Source organism: Rhea pennata, chromosome 31 (assembly GCF_028389875.1).
Source record: "Rhea pennata isolate bPtePen1 chromosome 31, bPtePen1.pri, whole genome shotgun sequence".
Classification (NCBI taxonomy): domain Eukaryota; kingdom Metazoa; phylum Chordata; class Aves; order Rheiformes; family Rheidae; genus Rhea; species Rhea pennata.
The window spans coordinates 771,780-784,019 of record NC_084693.1 but is presented as its reverse complement, the minus strand read 5'-3'; the positions used below and the strand labels follow the sequence as shown (position 1 = coordinate 784,019).

Sequence of the window (12,240 nt, the reverse complement as noted above, 5' to 3'; positions counted from 1 at the left end):
GTTTTGCTTCCTGATGCCAATGGGGATGACTGGGTGTCGGTTGCATCCCGGCTGCTGGGGCTTCCGACCCAGCCCCTGCAGCCTCCGCGGGAGCAGGAAGGGCACGCAGAGCTGGGAAAGTTTTCCCAGTTCTCCAGCTGTAAATCAACCCCATCAGATCCCCTCCTTGCCCCACAACAGACTCTGCTCCCGAGGCCCCCCAGACCCCCTCCTGGCACCCCACGCAGCCCAGACCGGGAACTGCATCCCTACGTCCCGGGAAGGGGCAGGGCATCGCCAGCACCCGGATGGATCAGGCCTTTTGGGACACGAGCCCGGGCTGCTGCTCTGCCAGCCCCTCGCTAGCCGTCCACCCCATCCCTCCCGCTTGGGGCTCCGCACCTCCATGCCGCCCCCTCTGCCAGGTCCCTCCCGCTCCGGGTGTCCGTCCCTGCCCGGGGCCTCTGCGGAGGCGAGGCCACCAAAGCGGAGTGGAATGACAACCACGAGGTTATAATTTATTTTGGATTCAAAAACGACTCCAAACACAGTAGTGAAACGTTACAAAAAGGAATTTTATTGGCGGCCGGGGAGCCCCCGCGCAGCCCAGCTCTACTTCTTGCACTCCTGCAGCGCCTCGTTGTAGATCATGGCCAGGGCGCCCAGGAAGGTGACGTACTCCTGGAAGTTCACTTCCTGGTCCTGGTTGCGGTCCAGGTCTGCCATGAGCCCGACGATCTCGGCTTCCTGCAGCTTCTGGAGCACGGAGAAAAGCGCGGGGCTGTTGGCGGCCGCGGGGCGACGTCGGGGCCGCCGCGGCGGCGAGGTGCACTGCGGCTCTGGGAGGTGCCCGGGACCCCCCCAGCCCCCGGCGGCGGGTGGGGACCCCGCGCTCGCCCCGGCCCCCTTGCAAAGCGCCGGCGTCCGCGCCCGGACGGCTCCGGGACCGCCGCGACGGCTGCCCCTGCCCGCCCCGGCGCGGCCCCGGCGCTGCCAGGAGGAGGAGGAGGAGGAGGAGGAGGCGGCGGCGGCCGGCACTCACCGGCCCGATGGTCAGCTCCTTCTGGATGAGCTCCTTCAGCTCCCTCTTGCTCAGCGTGCTCTTGTCACCCTCCTTCCCCGCGTACTTGTGGAAAATGCACACGAGCAGCCCGATGGCCTGGTCCAGGGGGGCGGCCATGGCTGGCGGCTGTGGGGCGGCTGCGGGGCGGCTGCGGGGCTCAGCGGGGGCCGGGCACAGCCGGAGGGGCTCGGCCGCACCTCCGGAGCCCCCCGGGGCGGGGGGGAAGGGGCGGATTGGGGGGAGGAAATGGAAAGGCACTTACCGAGGGAAGCGGGGCGGCAGCGGCGGGGCCGCCCGGCTCCTCCTCGCTCTTATAGACGTGGCGCGGGCCCTCCCCCGACGGGGGGGCCGGGGGCCGCCCACGAGCCCATCCCCGCGCCGGGCGAGGCCGGGCCGGGCCGGCCCAGCGGCCGGGGCAGCTCGGGGGGGTGGGGGGGGGCGCCGCCGCAGCCGCGCTTGTGCCGCTGCGCAGCGCCGAGCACCGCGGGGCCGCGCTCCCCTCCAGCGGCCGGGGACCTGCTGGGCCCCTGAGCTATTAGGGCCCGTCCCCGCTATCCCTGTTCGCAGACGTGAATCCCGGTGCAAAGCCCGCAGCGAGCCCCGCGGGCTGATGAAGGTTGGCGCTGGCCGGGAGCGGCCGGGCGCCGCGGGGCAGGGCGCCGCCGGCACGGCGGGCTGACTCACGCCGGCGAGCAGGGCCGCAGGGCTCGGCTCCCGCGCGAGCTGCGCTGGCGGGAGCGAGGTGCCCCACGGCTCCGGCTCCCCGGGAGCAAACTCCAGCTCCAAAGTGGCACCGTCCGGCACCACCTGCTCCTGCAAACCGCAGGTGGAAGCGTGCAGGGACGCGGGGACGCGACGGGGTCCCAGCCCGCGTCCCCAGCCCAGAAAACCTGCTCGCAGAGGGCTTCGTTTGAAACAAGCTTTATTTAACCATTTGAGGGACACGGTGCGGGGGTGACAGCAGCGAGGGAGAGGCAGCGAGCGGCAAGCCGGCCGCGCTCACTTCTTCCGTGGCATCTTGTCCGTGTAGCCCTGGAAGAAGTCGTTGCACATCATGGCCGCGCAGGCCAGGAAGGTCACGTACTCCTGGAAGTCCACCTCGCTGTCCTTGTTGCTGTCCAGGTTGCTCATGAGCTTCTGGAAGCCGGCCTCATCGGTTTGTTTCTGCAGAGGGGAGAGATGGGGAAAATGGGGGGGGGGGGTTGCACTGAGGGCCCAGGCGTCCGGGAGCCCGGCGTCGCCCGTGGGAGGCGGCAGGGCCCCAGCAGCCACCGGCCCCCGCGGCGCCCAGCCCCACGCTTACACTGATGAAGCTGGGCAGCTCCTTGGTGAGCAGCTCCTTGAGCTCGTGCTTGCTGAGCTTGTACTTGTCGCCTTCCTTGCCCGAGTACTTGTGGAAGGTGGAGACCATCACGGCCAGCGCCTGCTCCAGCGGCCAAGCCATGGGCACGCCGGCGACTCTGCGGGCCCCAACAGCCGGAGCGGGTGAGGACGGAGTGGGGGAAACCCTGTACCAGGGCCCGCGGTGCCCCCCGGGCGCAGCCCCCCATGCAGAGCGCCCCAGGGCCCTGCTCCTGCCCGGCACCCCCCACCCGCCCCACACAGGGGATGCATCACCATCTCCTTCCCGAATTCGCCCGCCGGGCCACGCTCGCGCCGGCAGCCAGGCCGGGCGCCGCCGAGGAAAGCCAGCGGGGAGAAGGACGGCGGAGCCGCCTCGGCATCTGGAGGAACGGCGGGGAGAAGGACGCTGGAGCGTCGTAGGAAAAAACAACTCACCAGCAGCTCAACAAACCACGCGGGGGAGGCAGGGCAGGGTGGGAGCAGGGCAGGGGCGATGCCGCTGCATTTATAGCCCCGCCGGGATGCCCCCCCCCCCACTACGGGGATGGAGAGGGCCAATGCTGCTCCGGCGCCCGTCCGGACATTGGCTGGCAGGAGAAGAGAGGAAACCCCAGCGTGGCCCCTCCCCAGCCCTGCTTTGGGTTAAAAAGAGCAACATCTGGGCCCGGGGCGGGGGCACACCAGCCGAGGAGGATGCGGGGGGCACGGCCAGGGCCAGGGGCGGCACGGAGCGAGGTGCCGTGCACGGGGGCTTCGGCAGTGCCTCCGAGCCCCGGGAAATCCCAGGAAAACGCCACCCCCTGTGCCTCCGCAGGGGGAAACGCCGATGCCTTTGCAGCGAGCCATCGCCGCCCGCATGCTGCACGCGAATGCTTATTCCTCCTTCAGCCACGGAAATCACAACCAAAACAGAGGCAGCTCAGCCCCCGCTGCCAGGAAAGGCGCTGAGCCGGGTGCCACTGAGCCAGGCCAGTAATCCCTGCTCCGGCCGCGCAGACTCCCGCGGGTTTGTTCGTGGTGTTGGGGTTCGATTTCCTTTCTTCTCCCTCAGTTTTTAACTACCGCTGACCGCCGGCTGCGGCTGTCTGCTGCCTGCGGAGCCGCGCCGGGGAGCGGAGCGCTGGCCCAGCGTCCGCGCAGCCTCGGCGCTGGCCCGGAGCCGCGTGGGAAAGCCACCGCCAGCAAAGCCGCCCCGAGCCGGGCCAAGCCCGGTGCCCCACTCGGGAGAGAAAACCAGGGAAAACCCCCACAGGAAAAAGAGAGGCGCGGGCGCGGGCAGGGGTTTCTGCTATGAACACGGTGGCTCCAGCGCCCTGGGTCCCAGCTGGCTCCGGAGCCGGGAGAAGCCGTGTCCCCGGGGAAGCCACGTGTCCCCGGAGCTGCCCGCCCTGGGGAAGTGAGTCACGGGCTCCCGCGCCAGCCGGCTCCCACCGCCCTTCCCTGGTTCCCGGCTCCCGGAGCAGCGCTGGGTCCTGCGGGGACCCGTTGGGACCGCGGGAAAAGCCACGCTGTGCGCGCGGCAGTGAGGACCGGGGCTGTGTCTCTTGCACAAGGTGGCCAGGATCGGTCCCCCCCCAGGGGTGAAAGTGTCTTTATGGGACATTTAGGCCAAAAAAACCCCCAAGCCTGGTGCTCGTCTTCGTTAAGAAGCGGGCGCAAGCTGCTGCTGCGAATTCCTGGGGCAGGGGAAGAGGCTCCCGGGGGCCGGGCACCTTCGTGAGGAGCAGGAGGGAGGTGGGACGAGGTTGGAGCTGCTGCTGGGGGAGCAGGGAGATGCTCTGCAGGGGGGTGGGCTCAGCTGCGCCATGGGGCAGGAGCATCACGGGGGCGTTCCCGGCCCCAGGGCTTCGGGGCCGCCGCGCACGGCCCCCCGAGCGGCAGCGGCTGCAACGCTCCCCGCAGGCGAGCCCGGACCTGCCGGCAGCAGACGAGGCTGCGAGGGGTGAGCCACATCCTGCCCAGCCGGTATCGCAGGGCGACGGGCCCGGACGCCGCCGTTGCCCGCGGTGCCTGGGGGAGGCCGAGGCGGGCTGGGGGCTGGCTCCCACCCGGCACGGGCTCGTCCGCGCCCCGAGGGGGTGGTGGGGAAGGGTCTCCTGCAGCCGCCGGGGACGGCTGCCCCCCACCTGGGGCACGCTGCAGCCCTCGTGCTCTGCGCAAGCCTCGGTTTCCCCTCCGGTTCCTCCCCGTGACCTTCGGCCCCCCGAGCCGAGCCGGGCTCCGAGAAGCCCACGCGTTTCGAGTTAAGCGCGTGCTAAGGCTCTTCCCGCAGGGCTGCGTGCGTTGCTCAGAAACAGCTTTGAGCAGCTCTGCTCAAATTTTTTCCAGCAGCGTCTCCCAGCTCCAAGCTGCAGCATGGAAAATCCCAGGGAGGGGAGGGAAGAACCTGCTGGAGAAAGCCGTGAGTCACCCGGCCAGGCGCACGGCCCGGGCGCCAGCGCCGCCTCCGCGCTCGCTCCGGAGGAGCCCCTCGCAGACGCGCTCGAGGCTGTGCAAAGCTTTTTTATTAGGAGCCCGGCAGCGAGGCGGTGCCGAGGGCTGGGGGCTGCTCGGGGCTCACTTCTTGCGGGGCTGCTTGGAGGGGCAGTCCTTGAAGAACTCGTTGAAGCCCATGGCGATGCAGGCCATGAAGCAGGCGAACTCCTGGAAGTCCACCTCGCTGTCCTTGTTGTGGTCCAGGTCGTTCATGATCCTCCTGAACTCTCCCTCGTCCATTTGCTTCTGCACAGGAGGAGAGCGGGGGGGGGGGGGGGGGGTCAGTGGGGCCGGGGACACCACCCCACCCCACCCCAGTTTGGGGTGCAGGACGTGCTTTGGGGGCTGCAGAGCTGCAGCGCCGTGCCACCCGTGCCCGCGGCGGTCCCAGCCGTCTGCCCGGGCTCCCGAGCCCCCCGCTGCTCGGGGGTCCCTTCCCCATGGGCTGGGGGTGTTTTCTGGACACGGCTAGAGCAAACGTCGCACTCAATGGTGGAAAAAAAAAATCTCTGCTGGGAGGTTTCACCTCTCCCCTCCCAGTTTAAGCGGGAAACCACAAGGGGAAGTGCAAAGAAAAAGGGGGAAGATAAAAAAAACGAAATCAGAATGCAACTTTTTTTGCCAATCAAAATATTTCTATGACGATTTGTGGCCCTGAGAAGAGCCAAGTTTCCCTCCCATCGGAGCCAGGGCTGCCGCGGTCCTCCCGGCCTCCCCCCGCGGCTATCCCGGGTGGAAAGGGAGCGCCGCCGGAGCGCCGCGGCCACTTACGCTCCCGAAGACGGGCAGCTCCTTGTTCAGCAGCTCCTTGAGCTCGGCCTTGCTCAGCTTGTACTTGTCCCCTTCCCGGCCGGAGTACTTGTGGAAGGTGCAGACCATGGCGGTCAGCGCCTGCTCCAGGGACGTCGCCATCGCCAGCTCCTGCCGGGCAGAGCCGCGCTGCGCCGGGAAGCAGAGCCGCGCGGAGGGGCAGGCTCGCGGGGGCGGGCGCGACGGCGGGGGCTGCGGCGGGTGCTGCAGCCGGCGCGGCGCGTGGGCACTTATAGCCACCCGGGGCGGGCTGCCCCGCGCAGCCCCCGGGCTTTCCCAGCGCCTCCGCGCCAGCGGTTTCGCCCACGCCTCATTTTTGCCTAGCGGGCCGTGTGATCCGGTTAGCGAGGGCGGACGGTTTCGGGAGATGCCGGTGCAAACGGGCACCCAGGCGCCGCGCGGCCCAGGCAGCCGGTGGTCGCGGCCGGGCCGTGGGGGCGGAGGAGCCGGCGAAGCCGCCCGCGGCGCTGCCGAGCCCTCGCGTGCGTTTGCTCGGCCGCGAGGCTGTTTGCTTAGGAGGAGGTAGCTGGGGTAAATACTCGTATAAAGAAATCCAAGCCGGAGGGCAACCCCGGGGGCTCCGCGCGTCGCGGGAGGGCTCCCGCCCGGCGATTCGAGCTCTGGCAACTGCAGAGCAAGGGTGATTTCCTTCTCTGGAGGATGCAGCACCCAGAGAGCCTGCGGGGAGCCCGGACCTCTGGGCCCCTTCCGAACCCTCATGGCACCACGCGCCTGACGCGGCACCAGGGCTCGGGTGGGCAGCAGCCGGGGCGATGCTGGCAGGACGCGGGGCAGGAGCCAGGGGCTGGGCGCCCGAAACTGGGAGCAGCCGCGGAGCCTGGCGGCCCCATGCTCGTCCCCAGGGCCCTGCGGCCGTTCCTCGTGGAGCGCCTCAGGGCTTTTGGGGAGGAGCACCCAGGGGTGCAGCCGGGCACTGCTGGGAGCCGGGCACCTGCCCCACTGCCGCTGCCCCAGGCTGCAGGCAGGTGACGAGCCCTGCTCCCGGGTCTGCGGGGAAAGGTGCATCCTAAAACAGCTCTATTGAGGGGCTGCCCGCGCCATGCACCCATGGGGCTGAGGGGCACCGCGCACCATGGCACCAAGGGGCTCCCTGTGCTGTGCACCATAGGGTCGAGGGGCTCCCCACACCGTGGGGCCAAGGGGAACCATGCACCATGGCGCTAAGGGGCTCCCTGTGCTGTGCACCATAGGGTCGAGGGGCTCCCCATACCGTGGGGCCAAGGGGAACCGTGCACCATGGCGCTAAGGGGCTCCCTGTGCTGTGCACCATGGGGCTCCCCACACCGTGGGGCCAAGGGGAACCATGCACCATGGCACTAAGGGGCTCCCTGTGCTGTGCACCATGGGGCTCCCCACACCGTGGGGCCAAGGGGAACCATGCACCATGGCGCTAACGGGCTCCCTGTGCTGTGCACCATGGGGTCGATGGGCTCCCCATACCGTGGGGCCAAGGGGAACCGTGCACCATGGCACTAAGGGGCTCCCTGTGCTGTGCACCATGGGGTCGAGGGGCTCCCCATACCGTGGGGCCAAGGGGAACCGTGCACCATGGCACTAAGGGGCTCCCTGTGCTGTGCACCATGGGGCTCCCCACACCGTGGGGCCAAGGGGAACCATGCACCATGGCACTAAGGGGCTCCCTGTGCTGTGCACCATGGGGCTCCCCACACCGTGGGGCCAAGGGGAACCGTGCACCATGGCACTAAGGGGCTCCCTGTGCTGTGCACCATGGGGTCGAGGGGCTCCCCATACCGTGGGGCCAAGGGGAACCGTGCACCATGGCACTAAGGGGCTCCCTGTGCTGTGCACTCTAGGGCCCAGGGGCTCCCCACACTGTGGGGCCAAGGGGAACCATGGCACTGAGGGGCTGTGTGCTGAGGGGCTGAGAGACTCCCCATACCATAGGGCGAAGGGGCACCTTGCACCATGGCACTAAGGGGCTCCCCGTGCTGTGCACCCCAAGGCTGAGGGGCTCCCCACATCGTGCTCCGCAGGGCTGAGGGGCTCCCTGCACTGTGCACTGCGGCACTGAGGGGCTCCCCACACCATGCACCCCGGGGCTCAGGGGCTCCCCACCCCATGCACCCCACAGCCACACACCACGGCACCGTGCACGGGCGCTCCGCACGGGCGCACGAACCGCCTGCGCGCGCTCTCCACCCGGCCGCCCCGCTGACGCCCCGTCTCCTTCTCAGGCACCCGGAGCGGGGAACGACGGGCGCAGCCTCGAGCGAAACGGGCGCGGGGAGCTCCGCGGCTCCGCGCCCTGGGTCCCACGGGGAGCGTGCATGGGGCGGGGGGACGGTCACGCCGGGCGCGGGGAGCTCCGCGGCTCCGCGCCCTGGGTCCCACGGGGAGCGTGCACGGGGCGGGGGGACGGTCACGCCGCACCGGCGGAGCGGGATTCCTCCGGCGTGACTCAGCCGCGGCCCTGCCCGGCCGGGACGGCGCGGGCACCGCGGGGGAGCCGCCGGCGGAGGGCGGACGGGAGGGCGGGAGCAAGGGGGCTGCGGCGAGGCGGATGGGGGCCTGGCCCGAGCCCTGGCAAACCCCTTCCTGCCCCCGGAGTCTCCTCCCAGTGGAAAATCCCCGGGCGGCCGCGGCCGGGAGCGGGATGGCGAGGGGGCTGGGCCGCGCCGCCCCCTCGGGCCGGGGCGATGCCTGGGGGCTCCCGCGGCGCCCGCTCCTCCTCTGCACGCCGGTGATCCCTCGGGGCGGGGGGGCACCAGGGAGGCCAACCCCCGCCCCTGCCCCGCTCCTGCCCGGCCCGAGGCGGCGCTCGGGAGCCGCTGCCCCCCGGGGACCCCCGGCCGCGGCGGTGCCTGCCGACCGCCCGCGGCTCCGCGGCGGCAGCCGGGGCAGGGCCCCCCCACCCCGGGAAGGCAGAGCCTCGGCCCGACCCGCTGCTCCTCCACGCTTTATTGCTGCAATAAATAACGAGGCAAGCGGCAGCGCCGGGCGCGGAGCCCGGGGTGCCGCGGGCGGGAGGGAAAGGCGCCGTTTTCCCAGGGAGCCGGGAAGGGGCTAAAGCCTCCCGAGGGGAGCAGGGCGGGGAGGACGGGGGGCTCTGAGGCCGCGCAGCGCTCGTGTCCTAGGTTGGGGGGGGGGGCCGCCACACCATGCTGTGCTGCGCCGCGCCGTGCCAGGGAGCGCGGCGAGGATGCGGCCAGCAGCAGGAAGGGCACCGGGGGCCGGGCAGCGCCGCGGCGCCGGCGGCTACTTGGTGTGCTTGACGCTCTGCTCCTGCTGACGGATGATGTGGGCGATGGGGCTGGCGATGCCGCCTATCAAGGTCCAGTACTCCTCGAAGCTGATGCGCCCGTCCTTGTTCTCATCCAGGTCGCAGATGAGCTTGTCGGCCGCCCGCTTGTTCCCGGTGTCCTGCGGGGAGAGAGCGGAGCGGCTGGTGGCAGCAGCTCCCCGCTGGTGGCACCGGCTCCCCCCGCGTGCCCCTCGCGCCGCCGGCCTCACCGTCAGCATGTGGTTGAGCTCGCAGCTCAGCATCTTGCGGAAATCCTTCTTGCTGATGCGCCGGGGCTTGCGGCAGCAGCAGCAGCGGCTCGAGTACTTGTCGAAGTTCTTCACCAGCACCTGGATGGCCCACTCCAGCTCCGTGCCCTCCGCCATCGCCGCCCGCCGCCTGCAGGGAGGGGGCTGTGGGTGCCTCCGTGGAAAAGCCTTCCCTGCCCCAGTGGTGACGGCCCCAAGCCCCCTCCCGCGCCGTGCCGCGCCATGTTGCACCGCTCCGTGCTGCACCGCGCCGTGCCACACTGCACTGCACTGCGCCACCCTGGCTCCCGCACGGCACCCGCCCCGAGCCGGGCGCCCCACCTGCACCCCAGGCCGGCCACCCACGCGCGGGGGCTGCGGCCCCGGGTATGGCGCCAGCTCGCAGCGGCCCTTTCCCAGGGCTCATTAGCCAGGAATGGGGCCGGGAGAGCAGCCCCGGGTGCGAGGGCAGGAATTACCGGCCGGGCTCCTCCGGCGCCCTGGCAGCGCCGCGGGGTCTGGCCCTCGTCTGGAGGGGGTTACCTGCTCCCGTCTGCCAGCGCTGCGTGCTGAGCCGAGCGTCCCCCCACCGAGCCCCAAGCCCCGGGATAGGATCCTGTCAGCAAACAGGGACGTCCGAGCCTCCCTCCGCAGCCCCGCGCCAGGAAGCACTTTTCTATGGATGGGCGCAGCAGGATGGACCCCGTCACGGGGTCAGGCGCCTGCATCCTGGGCAGGATCCGTGCAGACGGGAAGGGGAACTGCGCGGAGTGGCCTGGCCTTGGCTCTTTCCTGCACCGGCCCCGGCAGGCACGGGGTGAGCTCCAGAGCACCATGCCAGCGCCACCAGCATCGGGGCACGACGTCGCTGGACAGAGGTCCTTTTGCATCCCAGTCTCCCGGTCGCAGTGCCCAGGGCAGGATCCCCATCTGGGGCAAGATCGCTCCACACCAGGGTCCCCTGTCCTGCCCCAGCACCCCAGGGCTGGCTCCTGCCCGTGCCCAGCCCGTCCCCGGGGCGTCCCGGCTCAGCTCCGCGACGCGGGTGTCTCCCTGTGGCGGGGGCGAAGCAGAGCAGCCGGGCAAGCCAGGGCTCGCCAGCAGCTCCGCATCCCGCCTGCCGCCCCCGGAGGCAAAGGCAGGACGCGGGGTGTCCGTGCCCAGCATTGCTCCTCTTCTCTCGCCTCTCTCCTTCCTTCCTTGCAAGCTCCGGTGGCTGGAGCCGGCCGCTGCCACGGCCCAGCATTGCCGCGGGAAAGCCGGGGACGCAGCAGTGGTGGCTGGTCCCCGTGGGTGAGCCGCGACATTCGCCGCATGTCGAGGCTCTTTGCGTGCAGGAGATGCTGATGGTCGTTGCAAGCCACCAGCGTGCGCCGCGTCGGCCCCTGCTCCCCCTCCGCCTCCTGCCCGGCACCCGGCTCCGGGGTATTCCCACCCGACCTGCTCCGGCACGTCCCGCTGCGCTGAAGGATGCCACGGCACGCGGCTTTTCCCTGCTAAATACTCACCCGAGGGGCAATTCCCATCCCGAGCCCGGGACCTTACCTAGCCTTGTCCGGGGGTCCCGCTCCGTGCGTCCGTGCCCTGCCGGCTCCCTCCGGGTTTGCAGCGCGGGCACGACGGGGGGCCGCTCTCTCCTCACCTTGCACCCATACCGCCGGGGCCCAGCCTGGCTTTTAAAGAGGCTCCCGCCCTTCCGGGAGCCGCTGACGTTCCCGGGGCGTTCCCAGGCTGGGGCTCACCTGGGAAGCAGCTCCAGCCGATTGCAACACCCGGCTGGGCTCGTGCACGGGATGCTCCGCCGGGGCGAGGGGCTCGCTCCCCGTTTCCCCCGGCGTGGTGCAACCCCACCGGTTTTGCCCCACATGCAACCCCCCGCCGCGGTCCCGCTGCCCTCGCCTGCCCTTTCTCAGCTGTTAAACGCCCCGACGTCGCTGCAGGGGCGGCGGCGCTGCCCCGGCTCCCCGGTGCCCCCGGCCAGGGCCATGGACACCATTTCTTTTAACCGAAAGCAGCCGCTCGAGGGGCAGCGCGGTGGGAAGGGCTGGCTGCGGCTCCTGCCGCGGTGGGAAGCAGGGGCACTGGCTGTGAGCAGGGCCCTTGCCAGACGCGCTGGGGCAGACGAGGCACTTTTTGGCTGGTGGCTGCGCTTGTAAACTTACATCCATAATTAATTGTCCCAGCAAATTGTATCCCTGCGTGTCTGCTAGAGCAATGGCACGGAGATCAGATGCCGAGATTAGATATGGGGATTATTTGGAGCTGCTTATTTACAGGTGCAAAATTGGAGGCGATATGCTGTGGACAGAAGCCGCCTGCACGGATGACCTGGGCTCGCTGGGGCCGGAGCGCAGGGAAAGCGCCGTGGTCGTCCCCGCTCCCAGCGACTTCTCGCTGGTCTCGGCCGGGAGGAAGCAAACCTGTCCGCGGCCGAGATGCTCCGGTGCCGTTGCTGCAACATCCCAGCAGGGTGGGAATCCCTCCCGGTCCCTGCGGGCAGACAGCTCACCTCTGAATCACCGGCTTTCGTTACCCTCCTGGAGCTGGCAGATGTCACAACCGCATCCAGGCCCTTATTTTTACGAGGCATCCAGGGCGTGTGCGTGCGCTCGGAGCGGCCGCGGCTGCTGCGAACCCGGCGCAGTGAGGGTTCCCGGCCGTTTCGATTGCATCGCGGCGCTTTCTTCGCCCTCCCCTGCTCCCAGCCCGCAGGGTCCCCAGTGCTTGGGCTTTTCGCGGGGGGAGGGGGATGTCTTGCTTTTGGGGACCTTTTGGGGGTTGCTGAGCCCGGCTCTGGCCGCCCGGCAGGGGCTGAGCTGTCCCCTCAGCTCCGAGGACTTCCCGGATACAACAGACACTTATCACGGGTGGCTCACGCCGTCGGAATTGCCGTCGCCCTGGGAGCAGTCGCCAAACCAGACCGAGGGCCCAGGAGTCCCCGGCCCACGGCCCGGCGCCCTGCCCAGAGCGGGCGCGAGAGCCGGGGAGTCCCAGCTCCCCTCTCCCCCTCCCGCCGCTCCAACCATTTGACACATTTCCTGTCTCTAATTAAATGCACA

At 70.0% G+C, this 12,240-nt stretch overlaps 4 protein-coding genes across 8 annotated transcripts; all 4 read right to left on the bottom strand.

The window, feature by feature from the left end:
- Positions 1–533: 533 nt before the first annotated feature.
- Positions 534–1,396, bottom strand: LOC134152457 (protein S100-A6-like). Of its 2 annotated transcripts, XM_062597835.1 has the most exons (3): positions 1,305–1,396; positions 1,022–1,179; positions 534–735 (listed from the first exon to the last, which is right to left on the bottom strand). In XM_062597835.1, the coding sequence occupies exons 2-3, from the start codon at positions 1,157–1,159 to the stop codon at positions 592–594; spliced, it is 282 nt and encodes a 93-aa protein (XP_062453819.1). In that variant the 5' UTR covers positions 1,160–1,179; positions 1,305–1,396; the 3' UTR covers positions 534–591. The 2 variants fall into 2 exon arrangements, with proteins under 2 accessions (XP_062453819.1, XP_062453818.1); XM_062597834.1 differs by lacking the exon at positions 1,305–1,396 and having other exon boundaries at positions 1,022–1,298.
- Positions 1,397–1,947: 551 nt separating this feature from the next.
- Positions 1,948–2,928, bottom strand: LOC134152436 (protein S100-A4-like). 2 transcript variants are annotated; one of them, XM_062597795.1, is made up of 3 exons: positions 2,822–2,928; positions 2,346–2,502; positions 1,948–2,206 (listed from the first exon to the last, which is right to left on the bottom strand). In XM_062597795.1, exons 2-3 carry the CDS (start codon positions 2,484–2,486, stop codon positions 2,042–2,044), a joined length of 306 nt encoding a protein of 101 aa, XP_062453779.1. In that variant the 5' UTR covers positions 2,487–2,502; positions 2,822–2,928; the 3' UTR covers positions 1,948–2,041. The 2 variants fall into 2 exon arrangements, with proteins under 2 accessions (XP_062453779.1, XP_062453780.1); XM_062597796.1 differs by lacking the exon at positions 2,822–2,928 and adding an exon at positions 2,660–2,750.
- Positions 2,929–4,942: 2,014 nt separating this feature from the next.
- On the bottom strand, positions 4,943–5,841 carry LOC134152438 (protein S100-A4-like). Of its 2 annotated transcripts, none has more exons than XM_062597797.1 (2): positions 5,633–5,841; positions 4,943–5,107 (listed from the first exon to the last, which is right to left on the bottom strand). In XM_062597797.1, the coding sequence occupies exons 1-2, from the start codon at positions 5,771–5,773 to the stop codon at positions 4,943–4,945; spliced, it is 306 nt and encodes a 101-aa protein (XP_062453781.1). In that variant the 5' UTR covers positions 5,774–5,841. The 2 variants fall into 2 exon arrangements, with proteins under 2 accessions (XP_062453781.1, XP_062453782.1); XM_062597798.1 differs by having other exon boundaries at positions 4,943–5,104.
- A 2,755-nt stretch (positions 5,842–8,596) lies between these two features.
- Positions 8,597–10,818, bottom strand: S100A16 (S100 calcium binding protein A16). Of its 2 annotated transcripts, none has more exons than XM_062597933.1 (3): positions 10,727–10,818; positions 9,164–9,332; positions 8,597–9,073 (listed from the first exon to the last, which is right to left on the bottom strand). In XM_062597933.1, exons 2-3 carry the CDS (start codon positions 9,317–9,319, stop codon positions 8,909–8,911), a joined length of 321 nt encoding a protein of 106 aa, XP_062453917.1. In that variant the 5' UTR covers positions 9,320–9,332; positions 10,727–10,818; the 3' UTR covers positions 8,597–8,908. The 2 variants fall into 2 exon arrangements, with proteins under 2 accessions (XP_062453917.1, XP_062453916.1); XM_062597932.1 differs by lacking the exon at positions 10,727–10,818 and adding an exon at positions 9,725–9,854.
- Between the last annotated feature and the right edge of the window lie 1,422 nt (positions 10,819–12,240).

Bases quoted from the DNA above. Each gene is read 5' to 3' on its own strand.
- LOC134152436 (XM_062597795.1), bottom strand. From the start codon at position 2,486: ATGGCTTGGCCGCTGGAGCAGGCGCTGGCCGTGATGGTCTCCACCTTC. The intron at 2,207-2,345 runs GTAAGCGTGGGG...TCCCCTCTGCAG, and splicing joins AGCTGCCCAGCTTCATCAGT to AAACAAACCGATGAGGCCGG.
- S100A16 (XM_062597933.1), bottom strand. From the start codon at position 9,319: ATGGCGGAGGGCACGGAGCTGGAGTGGGCCATCCAGGTGCTGGTGAAG. The intron at 9,074-9,163 runs GTGAGGCCGGCG...CTCTCCCCGCAG, and splicing joins AGCTCAACCACATGCTGACG to GACACCGGGAACAAGCGGGC.
- LOC134152438 (XM_062597797.1), bottom strand. From the start codon at position 5,773: ATGGCGACGTCCCTGGAGCAGGCGCTGACCGCCATGGTCTGCACCTTC. The intron at 5,108-5,632 runs GTAAGTGGCCGC...CCTCCTGTGCAG, and splicing joins AGCTGCCCGTCTTCGGGAGC to AAGCAAATGGACGAGGGAGA.
- LOC134152457 (XM_062597835.1), bottom strand. From the start codon at position 1,159: ATGGCCGCCCCCCTGGACCAGGCCATCGGGCTGCTCGTGTGCATTTTC. The intron at 736-1,021 runs GTGAGTGCCGGC...TCCGTGCTCCAG, and splicing joins AGGAGCTGACCATCGGGCCG to AAGCTGCAGGAAGCCGAGAT.